This window comes from Geospiza fortis, unplaced genomic scaffold (genome assembly GCF_000277835.1).
Source record: "Geospiza fortis unplaced genomic scaffold, GeoFor_1.0 scaffold403, whole genome shotgun sequence".
NCBI lineage: Eukaryota > Metazoa > Chordata > Aves > Passeriformes > Thraupidae > Geospiza > Geospiza fortis.
Window position 1 is genome coordinate 3,062,169 of NW_005054336.1, and position 14,048 is coordinate 3,076,216.

The following is a 14,048-nucleotide window of genomic DNA, read 5'->3' on the forward strand; positions in this document are numbered from 1 at the left end:
AATTTTTATGGTGCTCTTTTTATCTAAACATACAAGAAAATCTGTTTAATTCCTGATGGCACTATGGTTTTATTCGTGGCACGTTTAGTTAGAATGGTGTTGGCTTACAGGGTTATATGTTAATAACACATAGTTTATGTTTCTTATCCAAGGGGTTTGTGAAAGTTGTCAAGAATAAGGCGTACTTCAAGAGATACCAAGTGAAATTCAGGAGAAGGAGAGGTACTATTAAATTGCCTGTAACACACAATTAAATGTTCTTGGTGAATATTCCTACTTTATACACGCATTTTGCACACTGCAACTGTTGTTTTTCAGAGGGAAAAACTGACTACTATGCTCGCAAACGTTTGGTTATTCAAGATAAAAACAAGTACAACACTCCTAAATACAGGATGATTGTGCGCGTTACCAACAGAGACATCATCTGCCAGGTAAGGCCCGCGGGGTTTGCTGCTTACCTGGCAGCCTTGCCAGGGTGAGGTCAGCACAGAGAGGGAGGCTTGGAGCACCTGGGGTTTCTTAGGCCCGATCTGCACAGTGTTTGCATTGTAAAACAGCTCCTTAGAGGAGGACAATCTTCAGTGTTAGCACAATTTCAGTAATAGACCGTGTGCATTGTAGAAAAGAAGTTTCACAAGTGTTAGCACTTTTGCTGTGAGATTATTGTGTAAGGTTGTACTGCTTTAATGATTCTGGGCTAAGTAGAACATTTTTGGGAGAGGGAAGATGTCTCTGGGGGGATTTTTTGCTATATTTAAAGGGCTTCAAAAAGAGGCCTTTTTTGCTTGGCTGAAGACAACCAAGTTCGCAATGTGACCTGTTAACCTGCATTGACTTGTGCTGTGTCTAAGGGTTCTCTTGAGAGTTCTGTTTCCGTGTTGTGTGGCTCACATGAAGCTCTGAGGCCTTATGATGGCTTTCCTGTGAGATTGAAGGAGGCTTGTAAACAAGATCAGGCACTTTTTCATGGTCATTAGGATGTGGTTGTGTGTAGCATCATATGCAGTTCCTCACTGTGGCTCACTTTTATTGTTTAATTTTTAGAATATTTTGACTAATTTTGAAGTTTAAAACTTAGGAATGCCTGTTTTATAATAAATACATGTTGTTGAGCTCAAAAAGGAAGCAGCTAAGTTTAACTTGGTTTTTCATAGAGTAGTTATCTGATGAAAACAGTTCAGTCAATAATGAGGTTATTTTATCTTTGAAACTCAAAATGAAAATCAGTGGTTGCAGAGGCTTACATCTGTCTGATAGTCCCTTTCCACTATGTCAGAATCCTACAAAATGGGACAACATTTGGATGTAGAGAGGAGGTGTGAGAGTCAAAAGGAGAAGGTTTTATATGTGAAAGGAACAGCAGAAACCTGTCTGATAGTCCTGCTGTCCCACAGGAGACCCTGGGATGATGATGGTCTCAGACCATGATTAATAAAATCATTCCATAAGGGTACTAACAGTGTTACCACAAAGTATCACATGCTTCTTGTATTTTTTGAGATATATCAGAAAGTGGGACAGAATTCATCCCCATTCATAATGATTTTTTGAAAAGTTGCTATTGTAGGCAGTTTCTGGCCTGATTTATGTGGAAAGGTAATAACCAGTTGTTTCTGACAAACATTTTAGCTGGCCTAATACAGATTTGATTTCTTTGTGTCTTTACTTGAGGAGCTGATGACTCCTTTTGCAAAAACGAACAAACCACGGGGGAGGCGAGGGGAGGCAGAACAAACAAACAACCCCCAAACAAACCAAAGCAGCAGCACTCCTTGAGCTTGCATGCAGAGCTTGGCAGTTTTTGCACACTCGGATCCAGCATGGCTTGAGTAGGTGTCAGAGGAAGAACATGTAGCCCTAACATTTGTGTGTTGCCAGATTGCCTATGCCAGAATCGAGGGAGACATGATCGTGTGCGCTGCCTACGCCCACGAGCTGCCCAAGTACGGCGTCAAAGTGGGGCTGACCAACTACGCTGCTGCCTACTGCACCGGCCTGCTCCTGGCACGCAGGGTACGTACGGGCACGCCTGGGGCTGCTGCCCCCTCAGGGAGCGGGGAGGCCCTTCCTTCAGTGCTGTAAAGACCACTGAGTCTTCAGGGCTCTCAAACTCCTGCTCTTTACCATCATGGATTTGATGTGTCTTGTGACTGTCAAGTCACAGGGAGAGCTATGACAGCATGCAGTCTCAGCTCCAGCAGTCCACTTTTATGCCTCAGCCCTTAAGTTTGGTGGAGAAAGGGAGGGACTGAGGATAAAAATGTAAGAAACGCGCCTTGTGGAGTTCGAAAATATGTAAACAGCAGCCATCCATTTTCCACAGGGTTTCATGAATAAGTTCAGTGGTGTACCTGTAGGAACAGAAGGTTGGAACATAACAGACACACTTACAGTGGTGGTTGTTAAGAATCTTTGTTATTAGTATTGGGTACATACTTTTTGTAAAGAAATTTGTTAAAAACATGATTCTACTGCAAATTCACATTTTAAAGTACTGGTAATTCTAAATTATTATCAATAAATAAAGGGAATTTCAAAAGTGTGCTTTCTTTCCCCACAGCTTCTGAATAAATTTGGCCTTGATAAGATCTATGAAGGCCAAGTTGAAGTCACTGGCGATGAATACAATGTGGAAAGTGTGGATGGCAAGCCTGGTGCTTTTACATGCTACCTGGATGCAGGTCTTGCCAGAACTACCACTGGAAACAAAGTCTTTGGTGCTCTGAAGGGTGCAGTGGACGGGGGGCTGTCTATCCCTCATAGGTAATGTGTGTTACAAAGAATTTCTTTGGGGTTAGCCTGAGATGCTTCTGTATGTCACAGTCTACTTACACTAATCAATTTATGCCGAAATAATTTTGTACTGACATAGTTATGTAATTAGATTCTGGGTTTGGAGGTTTTTTGTTGGTTGGTTTTTAATCTACAAATGCAGTTCTGATAGTGCTGCTGGGAATCTTACAACTGTGGAGATGTTATGAAACTTGTAGAAACTAAAGAACTGTCTTGTTGCTTTTACCAAAAATCAAGTGAATGCCCTTATCAGATCTTCAAAGGGTATTTGCTTGGTATAGGTCTTCACCAAGTTGTGTGTAGGTGTTAATGTCACTGTGAAAAAATCACTTACCCGGTACAAACCCACTGGTACTTGCTACAGTTGTCAGTACAGCAGTAAGTCTGAGCAGTCCACCTTCATTTAGAATTTCCACATGGATATTTTGACTGTTACCTAACACTGGTATTACAGCTGAGTGCTGCTTTCTGCTAGCAGCAGCGGAGGAAAGAAGCTATTGAGATCTTTCATGTGTTTTCCTACCCTCTCCCATGCTGTCCTATTCTTGGCTAATTGTCCATTTTTTTTTGAGTTGGCTGCTACATGATGATACTTGCAGTGACTGAACACGCTGTAGTTGGTCCACAGCGTGTGTCTGATGTACTGCAGTGTTTCAAGACGGGACTGATGGCAGCTGAGATGAACTTAAAACTTCCAAGTTTTATTTTTTATCAGAGGGTCCTATCCCTCAGTTATCTGTAGGAGAATCTGATGTATGAGTCATTTCAGTGTTCATCTTAGCCTCTGCATTAGAGCCTTAATGTGACTGTACCTGCTGTTTGACAGCACCAAACGTTTCCCTGGCTACGACTCAGAGAGCAAAGAGTTCAATGCTGAGGTGCACCGCAAGCACATCATGGGCCAGAACGTGGCCGATTACATGCGGTACTTGATGGAGGAGGATGAAGATGCCTACAAGAAACAGTTCTCCCAGTACATAAAGAACAATGTAACACCTGATGGGGTAAGGTTCATCCAGCTGGAGCTCGGGAATTTAAATAGAGATGCTGATAGGGACTTCTCTAATAATGCAAATAAGTCTGATGTGTAAAATTATGTCACTCATGTTACATGTTACCCATGTAAAGGAATTTTTTTTTCCTTCATTAAGGGCTCTAATATTAGTGTAGAACTTCTGAAAGTGGAACCTTTTTGCCTGCTGTGAAACTTTATGTTCTGCCTATAAATCAGACTTGATCTAAATCTGTGCTGGACCACTTTCCCCCCTTCCCAACAAACTAAATACGAAATTTCTGTACAGACTCTACTCTTTCCTTATCCTGCCCCACATCCTATCATTTCTGCAGATGTTGTGCTTGTAACTGTGGGTGAGCATGTGGTTGTGGGTGACATCTGTGGTAGTGTTTGTGTGACCCTAGAAGGCAGTTCTGCTATTCAAGGTGAATAGAGAGAGCCCAGGGTAGCATTTCATGAAGGTCTAGACTGTAATACACTTTATTTTAGTACTGCTTCACATTTTAGAGTTAGTAAAATACTAGAAGACGGGTAAGAATACAGAGGTGGTTCTTCTAGTTTTTCCCAAGTATTAAACTCCTTCTGGATGGCTTGTCCTGCTGTCTGTAATATTCTTGCTTGGTTCTCCTAGTAAGTGATCTTAGAGCTTTAAAACATAGCTCCCTCATATCCCCTTTTTATGCTACAGCAAACTTCATTCTCTATCCCTTCATTTCTGTGGGATTTTGGGGTTTTGATAAATTTAACTAATTGCTAGTTTTTTCTAACAAATTATAAAAAGAAAGTAATGTAAATGCCAACTTCATCTGCTTTCTAAACAAATAGTAGTTATAGCTTGCATTCAAACAAAGTGAGCCTAGGATTAGGTCGCTATATAGACACTTGCTCTTTGTACATCTAAAAAGTTTTTCACAGCTGAGATCTAGTGGTCTTAATTAACCACCAGCAAAGATATTCTTAAAATTTGTGCCATTATGGAGCCAGAGTTGCCTTTGGGATAGAGCAGCATTACTGCATGCCTGGGGACAATGCAGGCACAGGGATCTTGGATTTCTGGTAAACCTACAACTGGACCACTGTGGTAAATTTAATTTTTTTATTTTTTTCCCAAGATGGAAGAAATGTATAAAAAAGCCCATGCTGCTATACGGGATAATCCAGTCCATGAAAAGAAACCTAAGAGAGACGTCAAGAAAAAGAGGTAAAATTCTCATTCTTTCTAACATCTGTGTGACTTCTCTGTTGGAGATACCTTAGTTACAGTGAAACTAGTAATGCAGTTTTGCAGTTCTGTCATTAGTTCTGTGTTCTGGACCAGATTAAGATACAAGCAGTTGTGTATAATTTCAGAGTTAAATTTAGCAGTAGGAATATAAAATTCAAGAGCTCTTAACTATTTAAAAAATCCAAGTGAAGAATGTTTGTGGCTTGAATAGCTGGAACAGTGTGTACCTTCAGGTCCCAGTGTTTTCAGTGGGAAAGCTGCTTCTCTTCAGCTGAGAGCTCATTTACTATTTTGTCAGTACCAAACTATTTTGATTTTTAAGGGTGTGTGGGAAAAGAAATTTAGACACAGCTGTTGCATTGGGCTTGATAATGTCTATGCTTCAAACACAGAGAATACAGAGTTTACCTCTAGAGAAATTGGAACTGTCCAGCCATGCTTTTTGTGGTGTTTTAACTACAGCCTTAGATCATTATGAGGAAATAAAGCATGTTAAAGTAGTGGGAATTTATTCTCCACTGCACTCTTAATCACAGTTGTGTTGCACTACTATTTTTTGCTTTGGATCTACTGCACACTGTGCTTCCCTTACAGATGGAACTGTCCCAAGATGTCTCTTGCCCAGAAGAAAGACCGTGTTGCTCAGAAGAAGGCCAGCTTCCTCAGGGCCCAGGAGCGCAAAACGGAGAGCTAAGACAACTTCCACAGTTTTCTGTGAAGCTTTGGAAAAAGTGGCAATAAATTTATTGAGGAAGCAACTGCGTAAGACCAGCTTATTTATATAGTTTATAAAAATAGATAATATTTTTATTCTTTTTTTTATTTTTTTATTCTGTACCTGAAAGGGTTTTTTTCTTCCCTCTCAAAGTCCTGTGTGAATTGAGTTTTCACAGAGAAGAGAGGTGACAGACTTCAAAGACCAAGGCTGCTGCATCAGAATTACTTCTATAAGGAGGAAGTAAATTCAATTAACTTTTAGCATGGTTAGTATCAAGGACTAAGTATAAGAGTTTGCTGCTTCTAACTAGAGAAAGATTTAATTTTTTTTAAAGGCTGTACCTTTATTTCACAATTCTTTCAGCATACTTCATGGTTGGGGGGAGTCTGGATGTAGCTTTGGAAAAGGCCAGGAGCAGTCACAGTAGGTTCTAAAGCCTCTGCCCAAAGGTAACCTTAGGCTTTCAGGCACTTATCACCTCCAAGCTTTGGCTGCTGCTGAAACAGGTACTGTCTTGAACTGAATACTTCACATTATTTAGTTGATAAGAGAATTCACTTTAAGCTGCATATACAGGAGTAAGTGCAGAGGCCTTGTTAAGGAAACATTAATGAGACTCAGACACCAGAGTCTTTCACCTTGACTCCCCACACACTCACCAGACCATGTTCCCTTCCAGTTCACCTCTAGGGTTCCCTTAGCAGAGCCCAGAATATCTGGTTCCACAAGGCAGTTTATTCCTTCTGCGGGAACAGCTGGAGATGGTTCCTCTGAGGAGCACCCCATGGCTTTTATATCCTCACGCTCCCTCCTCTTCCCCTGATGCCAGTGTGGAATTCCTCAGTCTTCTGCCTCCCCTCTCTGTGTCCATCCACCTCACCACTCAGCAGCGTTCACCTCCTTATCCTAAAGGGTAGCTCCCTCCCAGAGCCCAGTCTGTGTTTCCCTCGGCAGGTGGAGCCACCTGGAAGAGAAGTGTTCCCCACCAGCCTTGTCCTGCCCTGCTCCTTTGCCTCCTCTGTTTCACAGGCACTTCTGTGTGCCAGTAGGTTTCCACTAGACTCAGAGAAACTGTTTGCACAGTTTAAACACCAGTAAAGCAGGCTACATGGAGGAATGTTTTGCTCTAAGATACTGGTAGTTGGTGTAAATACTGCTATTGAAAAAAAAGAAGCCTGTGATTTATTGTAAACAAAAGTGTATTTTTTTTCCCAATGAAAGCTTCAACTTTATGCAACAGTAATAAAAATGAAGATTGTGTACAACAAACTGCACTATTAAACATATTCTCCAGTTAAGATACCCAGTGATGTTGGGTATTTTAAATAATCTCTGCCCAAGTAGCAGTCACTGTCAGATTTCTTCACAAGAACATGACCACTTTACACTTTTAGTGCATTGCTGGTTACAAATACTTTTTAGTTCATAGTTGGAGCACATTAGCAAGTTCAAGACAATAATTAGCATGAGCACGGTATTTCTTAAACTAAAAGGCTGATGTTCACAAAACAATCTTAACCCAAGCTGCATATTACTACATCTGGTATGGACAAATTACCTTATTGTGGTCCTGTACTTCAGTGTCATCATTCTAGGAATGCATTTAAGACAGGATCCCTAGAGCAGTTAACCTTTCAAATACTTCAAGCTTGTTCTTGCCTCTGCTGAAAATGAATTAAGGGGTCAGGATTCAGAAGTATACAGGTGACTGCCATTTAAATCATAAAGATGAAACAACTTTATACCTAAAGTATTTATAAATTAAACATACAACAGGTAAGTATTGAGCATGTACTCAGGTGTATTATGGACATCCAATTCTGCATAATTATGAGCACAGATGTAAATCTGAAAAATACAAGGGTGAAGATTAAAGGTGGTAGAGTGGTCATGCTTTGTGGAGTGCCAGAATCGGGTGATGTTTATTTACTCATGACTTGAGTCTTAACAGTGACTCATAGATGCTACTAGAAAAAAAGAATATTATCACACTGCAGCTCACTTAGTAACAGCTAGGAATGAGCTGGAAAATACCTCAAGGCTCCCATTTGAGCAATATTGCACAATCCTGAACAATCCAGCTTCTGTCCTAAAATTCAGGTCTAGCTCTTGCTTACATATTTCCTGCAGTAGTTAAGAAGACTGAAGTACAGGTGTGTAGCTAAATGTGGAGGAACAGTTAAGAGACAAGACTATCCACAACTATTAATTGTTTCTCATTTTATACGGCAGATTCCTGCTGTATGACATGAGAAACATGTCATACAAATGACATGCAAACTTTCTTTTTTAACTTTCTTTTTTAACTGGTTGGACACATCTGCTATTCAGTATTTTTAAAAATTCAGTTTTCATAGTATAGCTTAGTCCACAAAGTCCTTGCTTTTCACTGTTTGCTACAGCTTAATTTGGGTTAAAGGTTTCCACTGAAGTTTTGAAACAGATGCTGGTATTGCTGCTAAACCATATAGATTACTTTAAGAAATAGTACTCTAAAATTGTTGGCTCCCACAGGGCTCACCATACAATGACTTAATTAAAAATGTTAAACTACTTCAACATTCAACACGTAAGCATGAGGTAACAATGTGTAAACAGAATCTGATTTGTCTCATTATAACCTATCCATTCTAGAATAAAATTGTAATTTTCCACAGTTAAAAATTATTTAATGTGCAAATTCTGCCATGCCAAGATATTAGTAAACTTCAATCTCACAGTTCAGTTTATTCATAACAGCAGCTTGGACTTGGACACATTACTTGCAGTAGTGGTGATTCTTCATAAAACTGCTTAGGAAAGAAATCCTCTGCAGGTATGTCACAAGTGAGCAATGTTTTTCACAGAAATTGAAGATGTTCCCTCAGCTGATGTGGTGGCACAGTGAACACTTTCATCCTGTTCAAGATCTCACAAAGTGCACAGAACAGTCAAGCATGCAGAGTTCTTGTTTCTGTAACACAGCACTGAACAGCAGGCAACCTTCTGGCCTCTGCCAGGTCATTCAGTGGCGTGTTCATTCTTTGACAAGCCCTGTCCTGAGTTACTGACTGAAGGGCAGGACTGAAAGAATCATTAATAAAATCTGAGTAAAGAAATATCTTTTTAAAAAGGTGCAGATTGTTTTTATCAAATGTCTTGGGCCACCTCTAGTGGCAGGCATCAATATTCTCTTCTGCTGGTGGAGAAGCTACGAATCATTTGTATGAGAAATTTTCTTCCACAGTAAAGTTTTTAAGTTATTGAGTATTAAAGAATGCTCCATTTCCATCTGATTTGCTGTGACTTTAAGGGCAATGCACAAGTACAGTTGTTTCTCTAGTTCTTCATGGATATCAGAAGGAGCACCACGAAGCAGATAGTCTTTAAGGAGCTGACAAGCTTTTGCTAAGTTTGGCTGAATTACTTCAGTGGTACATCTCATTTTGCTTTGGTCACAAAGTGTTCTACAGTCTGTACCATAAATGCAGTCTAAATCTGAGTCGCATTGACGATCTTTAATTATTTCCTTCAAATTAATTTCTGGCACTATTTTTCTCATGTCCATCATTTTCAAATCATATTTATCATTATATCCTAAGTTTTTGGCACTTGTATCACACATAAGAAAGTTTCCGTAAGGTCCGTGGAAAATATCTTCCACAAATTCTAAAAGCCCTATAGCTATTTTTGCCTTTCTTGGCCATGATGGAGTGAACCACTGGTCCATGCTTCTTCTGAAGCCAGAGGGAATGAGGAGTTCTATAATCCATGGAAGGCTGATTCCATAGAGAGAGGTATATTCAACTCTTTCGGTCACATAGAGGTCCCCACAAAAACCCATCAGCTTGGGAGTATGTTCTTTATCCTGCAAGATCACCATTAACAGAAACTCTTCTAGCTGCAGGAGTGCCCATGCAGATTTTGCCTCTGGCAAAGAGACTCTTCCATCTTTGTTTCCATCAGCAAAAGACAGGATGAGATTAACCAGTTCTGAAAGATTCCCTTGTTCACCCAGTTTTGCCTGAAAGCAACAAATGAAAAAGATTAAGTATGACTTCCTTAACTACTCCCAATCCATTTGTCACTCTCCTCTGTTACTCTCCTTCCATGAATAATAGGAATAACCGGCTATGTTGTGGTTTTCATTGGTTATGGATGTAACAGGATGCCATCAGCTGCCTGCAGAGCTTCCTTTTTGTTCTTTTTTCATAGGCACTGAGCATACAATCTTCTGAAAGATCTACCTTTCTTTGCACTTCAAAATGCAAATATTAAAATTCAGTGATTGTTCTTGATCAGATAAGTCTTTAGAAAAAATTTTGTCAAGTAGCTTGTTCATTGTTCTCTAAGAAAAAGTATGAAGAAAAGTTTAGATCAGGTTTAGTTTTCAGCTGATTAGACCTTACAAATGTAGAGGAATAATGTTACAAATTACATTTTGTCCAATTATTAAGGGTACCAAGACAAAACTGTGTACAAATCCCATAATTACAATGAAATGCTTAGTTTTGTTATTTGATGTAATCACCTCCATTGTAGGACTACAGAGAAAAAAGCCATTGCTGGAATCAGAACTGTTTCATTTTCAGCTAGGCAGATGAACTTTTTCCAAATTTTCCTTAAAACTACCCTGACACAACTGCTGCTCACCATTGTTAGAGACAAAGTTGTTGTAATGCATGACAACTGGCATCAGCCTTACATCATGTTTTTTATAGCAATACTAGCAAAATCTATAGACATACAAGATGAATGCCAGCTTCCATCATTTAAAGAGTAAGGAAAAAGCCCTGATAATTAGTTACTTCAAACTTCATGATAAGCATCTCTGGGAAAAACTATTTTTGTGCTGATTATTTTTCTAGCATACCCTTGAAAAAGGCTCATACAACAGGGTATTTTCTCCAGTTTCAAGAAAACAAGCCATTCTGTCAAAATAGACTAAGTAAGAATATACTTACTTTAAAAAGACCATATACCATTTCTTTGAATTTCTCAACAGTGGTTCCTCTTGTTGGTTTATCAAATAGGACTATTTCCTTCCTTGGTTCTGGGTCAGTACCAAAATCAAGTTGAGCAGCTTCCTCCATCTGGCATTTTATAACACTTTGCAGATTTCCCCAGATTCCTAAATAGATCTATGCAGAAAAAGAGGGGGAAAGGTATAAAACTTAGAAGTCCATCTGAAGACCACCTGTCCTCCAAGAGTCAACACAGATCAGGAACTGAATCCTGTGTGCAGACAATGAATATGGCAATTTGAACAAAGCCAGCCACCACTGCAGGAGCCACTGCACTGTCAGAACACAGACAGCTCCCCAAACAACAGCCTGGCATCACTGCCACCTTTGCATGGCTTGTTACGAGGCTGCTGCTTCTACTAGGGATGCAGGATAGCAGAGAAGCAGTATGATGTACAAAGTGTGCACAGTCTGGCAAACTGTGGCACGATTTAGGATATATTGTATATGTACATGTAATATAAAATAACCATATACCCCCTTTAATTTATATTCTTGTATATAGATACATATATATATTAATTTGTATTACAGTGTATCTTCTTTGTATAAGTGTGTATATGTATATGTGGGGAGGGGTATATATATACACGCACACACTCACACGCTCTGCCTGTCACAGCAAATAGAATTTGAAATAATCTGTATTAAACAGATTCAATTTGCTGACACTAAGATCCACCTGACGTCCTAGACAATGACATTTCAGTGGGAAATAATAAAACTAGGTTGGATGAGTAAAGCCTTACCTGATTATTGGGCCTTGTTGACAAACATTTTCCAAAATACAATGTTTCTTTAGCACAAAGGCTACTACATGCTGATCCATCAATAACACCAGTCTTGTATTTATCACACTGAAACAAACAGAGAAAAATATTTAACAAATAGCCTAGGAAAGAAGGCAACCACTGTATCTCTTCCAACACCTGACTGTTGAAAGAAAAACCTAAGAAAAAATTTTAATAACCCTATGCTAAAATATTGTTAAGAGACACAACTGGTTTTATCTGTAACTGAAGTCGTAATCTTACATCAGCATGATGGAATATGAGAATTTGATTAAATCACACGTGGCACAGACTGAAATAGTCAAACACTTCAGAAAGCTATACTAAATACACTTACTATTATTTTCCTACAGTCATGGCCTCTGCAGAGTTCTGTGTAGGTGGAGTACTGAACATACATAATCCAGCTGCCAACAAACACCACCAACCAGGAGATGAAGAGATACTTGATCCGCACATATGACAGACGGACCTAGAGCACACAAAGAGAAAATATTGTTTGTAATCCTCTGAGCAGCAGGACATTTACTATTTCATTTACTAAAAATCATTTACTATTTCATCTCTAAGGAATTTGTCTTCCACACTGATAAAATAAGCAGGCCACATTATATGGAACATTTGCTTCCTTCAGTGAGCAAAACTGACAGGGGAGGTCAGTTTCATGTATGTAAGTGGAAGGAAAATTGAGATATAAATAAATAGAAGAAAAGGTATCAGACCCTCACAGGGCAAGCCAGACTGCAGGAACCAATTTGATCAAAATCATAAACTCCCAGAGCTCAATTAAGTGCATTTTTCTCTTAAGATCAGTTACCTATGTTTCACTCATGGTAAATCAAATCTAACAGACCGGGAATTTGGTAAAAAAATAATCTGTGTTAATGTGTAAATATGCAAGACAGAGATACAGTGAGCAGAACTGATATCAGGGTCAGGTTCCGTATGCTAAAGTCTCCCACTCCTTCCTTGAAATGACACCATTAATTATGCAAATAAAATTCTATAGTAGCCTCACCCTCACCTTCCCACAACTGTATGCACAACTTTCCTGTTGTTTCTGTGGCCTCACATATAGAGTTTTCACAGGGGCAGAAGGAAAAACTATTTATAAATTAAGAACTGAGGGAAAGCTAAGTGTCTTACAAAGTAGGAGGGATGTTTTGATCTTTTCCTTCTTTTTTTTTTCCTCCTCCTCAGAGTCTGGTGTACTAAGAGGATGATTTTCATATTCACATCAGCACCATAAACTAATTAGAAGATCAGGATCAGCTTTAGCAGCAGGATATAAGTAAGTGCATGAGAGCAGCTATATTTGGTCAGTACGAGGTCCATTTCTACCAGTATGCTGATCTTCAGCACTAGCTATAAAAAGTTGCTATTGAAGACTGATAACATATATTATATACACCAAGTGTGCTACCAGTTTCCTCTAGAAGAACTTGTAAGCCAGATGTGATACTCTATATTTAGTAAATGTCAAATCTTTCACTAATTTGCCCAGATTCCCTTAAAAATCCACATAAGCATCCACAACAAACTTAACAATTAATTCACAGGTCTACTATCCACTGCCATGGTCAAGGGCTGGACTTTATTTTGCTGAAGTCTGATTCATATTAGCTTTGTTTGAAACCCCCCTAGTTCATGTACTGGAAGAGTGAACAATTTCTATCCATTCTGAACCCATCTGACATGATTTTGTAGGCCTCCATAACACACCTCCCCGTGATCTCATCTCTTTTGCAAATTGACAGGTCCTAACTTGACTGTACACCATGGAGAAATTATTCCATATGTTTGGAAAAGGTTCCAAGAAAGGTAATAATCATTATCAGTTTTGCCATCACATACATACACAGAACTGCAGCAGATGCAAATAAGCAATTTTTTTTTAACCAGAAAGACTGCAGTAATTTATTAGCATTTATTAAAATATAACAAACAACCAGCATGCATTATACCCTTTCTCTTGGAAACAAAAAATCCAGAAAAAGTCCATTTCAAAAGACCCAAAGGTGATTCCAATCCACAAAGCTGTGGTCCTGCCACATGCCTCAGCTGTGCATCCCTATTCCTTCACGCCTTCACACACACTCACTCGACAATCTTAGAACTACCTGGTTAAAAAAGGAGACAGCTACAATTAACTTTTTATTCCAGTGATTTTTTTTTAGAGACAGGTTTTATAATTTTGGGGTTTTTTAAAGCTATTTCTAATAACACTGTTATGTAGCAGAACATAAAGCATAGAAAACTACTGGTAAAATCTGGGGAAGATCAACAGAAATAAACCAGACAATTTTAGGGAAAGCTGTTTCATGTGTAAAAACTGCTTAGGAACCAAAGCTTCTGGGACAACAAACCCTCTTCATTCCTCAGTGTTTCTTGCTGAATCCTTCCATGAACCTTTATAATACATTTTAAACTAAAGTGCTGTTTAATGAAATTTTGTATTATTGTATCCATTTAGTACAACCTCAGAGACCAGCAGCAGCCT

General features: G+C 39.1%; 2 protein-coding genes and 1 non-coding gene across 3 annotated transcripts; 2 read left to right on the forward strand and 1 right to left on the reverse strand.

Moving 5' to 3' along the window:
• Positions 1 to 79: 79 nt before the first annotated feature.
• On the forward strand, positions 80 to 5,794 carry RPL5 (ribosomal protein L5). Its single transcript, XM_031057930.1, has 7 exons — positions 80 to 222; positions 319 to 434; positions 1,882 to 2,016; positions 2,564 to 2,766; positions 3,623 to 3,800; positions 4,924 to 5,012; positions 5,631 to 5,794. Exons 1-7 carry the CDS (start codon positions 117 to 119, stop codon positions 5,728 to 5,730), a joined length of 927 nt encoding a protein of 308 aa, XP_030913790.1. The 5' UTR covers positions 80 to 116; the 3' UTR covers positions 5,731 to 5,794.
• Positions 3,375 to 3,471, forward strand: LOC115947986. Its single transcript, XR_004081841.1, has one exon. It is a non-coding gene; the product is annotated as a small nucleolar RNA SNORD21 (small nucleolar RNA).
• A 1,254-nt stretch (positions 5,795 to 7,048) lies between the features above and the next one.
• DIPK1A (divergent protein kinase domain 1A) lies at positions 7,049 to 12,016 on the reverse strand. Its single transcript, XM_031057929.1, has 4 exons — positions 11,886 to 12,016; positions 11,507 to 11,614; positions 10,698 to 10,874; positions 7,049 to 9,757 (listed from the first exon to the last, which is right to left on the reverse strand). Exons 1-4 carry the CDS (start codon positions 11,946 to 11,948, stop codon positions 8,945 to 8,947), a joined length of 1,161 nt encoding a protein of 386 aa, XP_030913789.1. The 5' UTR covers positions 11,949 to 12,016; the 3' UTR covers positions 7,049 to 8,944.
• Between the last annotated feature and the right edge of the window lie 2,032 nt (positions 12,017 to 14,048).

Bases quoted from the DNA above. Each gene is read 5' to 3' on its own strand.
- DIPK1A (XM_031057929.1), bottom strand. From the start codon at position 11,948: ATGTATGTTCAGTACTCCACCTACACAGAACTCTGCAGAGGCCATGAC. The intron at 11,615-11,885 runs GTAAGTGTATTT...TGTTTGTTTCAG, and splicing joins ATGACTGTAGGAAAATAATA to TGTGATAAATACAAGACTGG. The intron at 9,758-10,697 runs GTAAGTATATTC...TGTTGCTTTCAG, and splicing joins TGGTATATGGTCTTTTTAAA to GCAAAACTGGGTGAACAAGG.
- RPL5 (XM_031057930.1), top strand. From the start codon at position 117: ATGTTAATAACACATAGTTTATGTTTCTTATCCAAGGGGTTTGTGAAA. The intron at 2,017-2,563 runs GTACGTACGGGC...CTTTCCCCACAG, and splicing joins GCCTGCTCCTGGCACGCAGG to CTTCTGAATAAATTTGGCCT. The intron at 5,013-5,630 runs GTAAAATTCTCA...CTTCCCTTACAG, and splicing joins AGAGACGTCAAGAAAAAGAG to ATGGAACTGTCCCAAGATGT.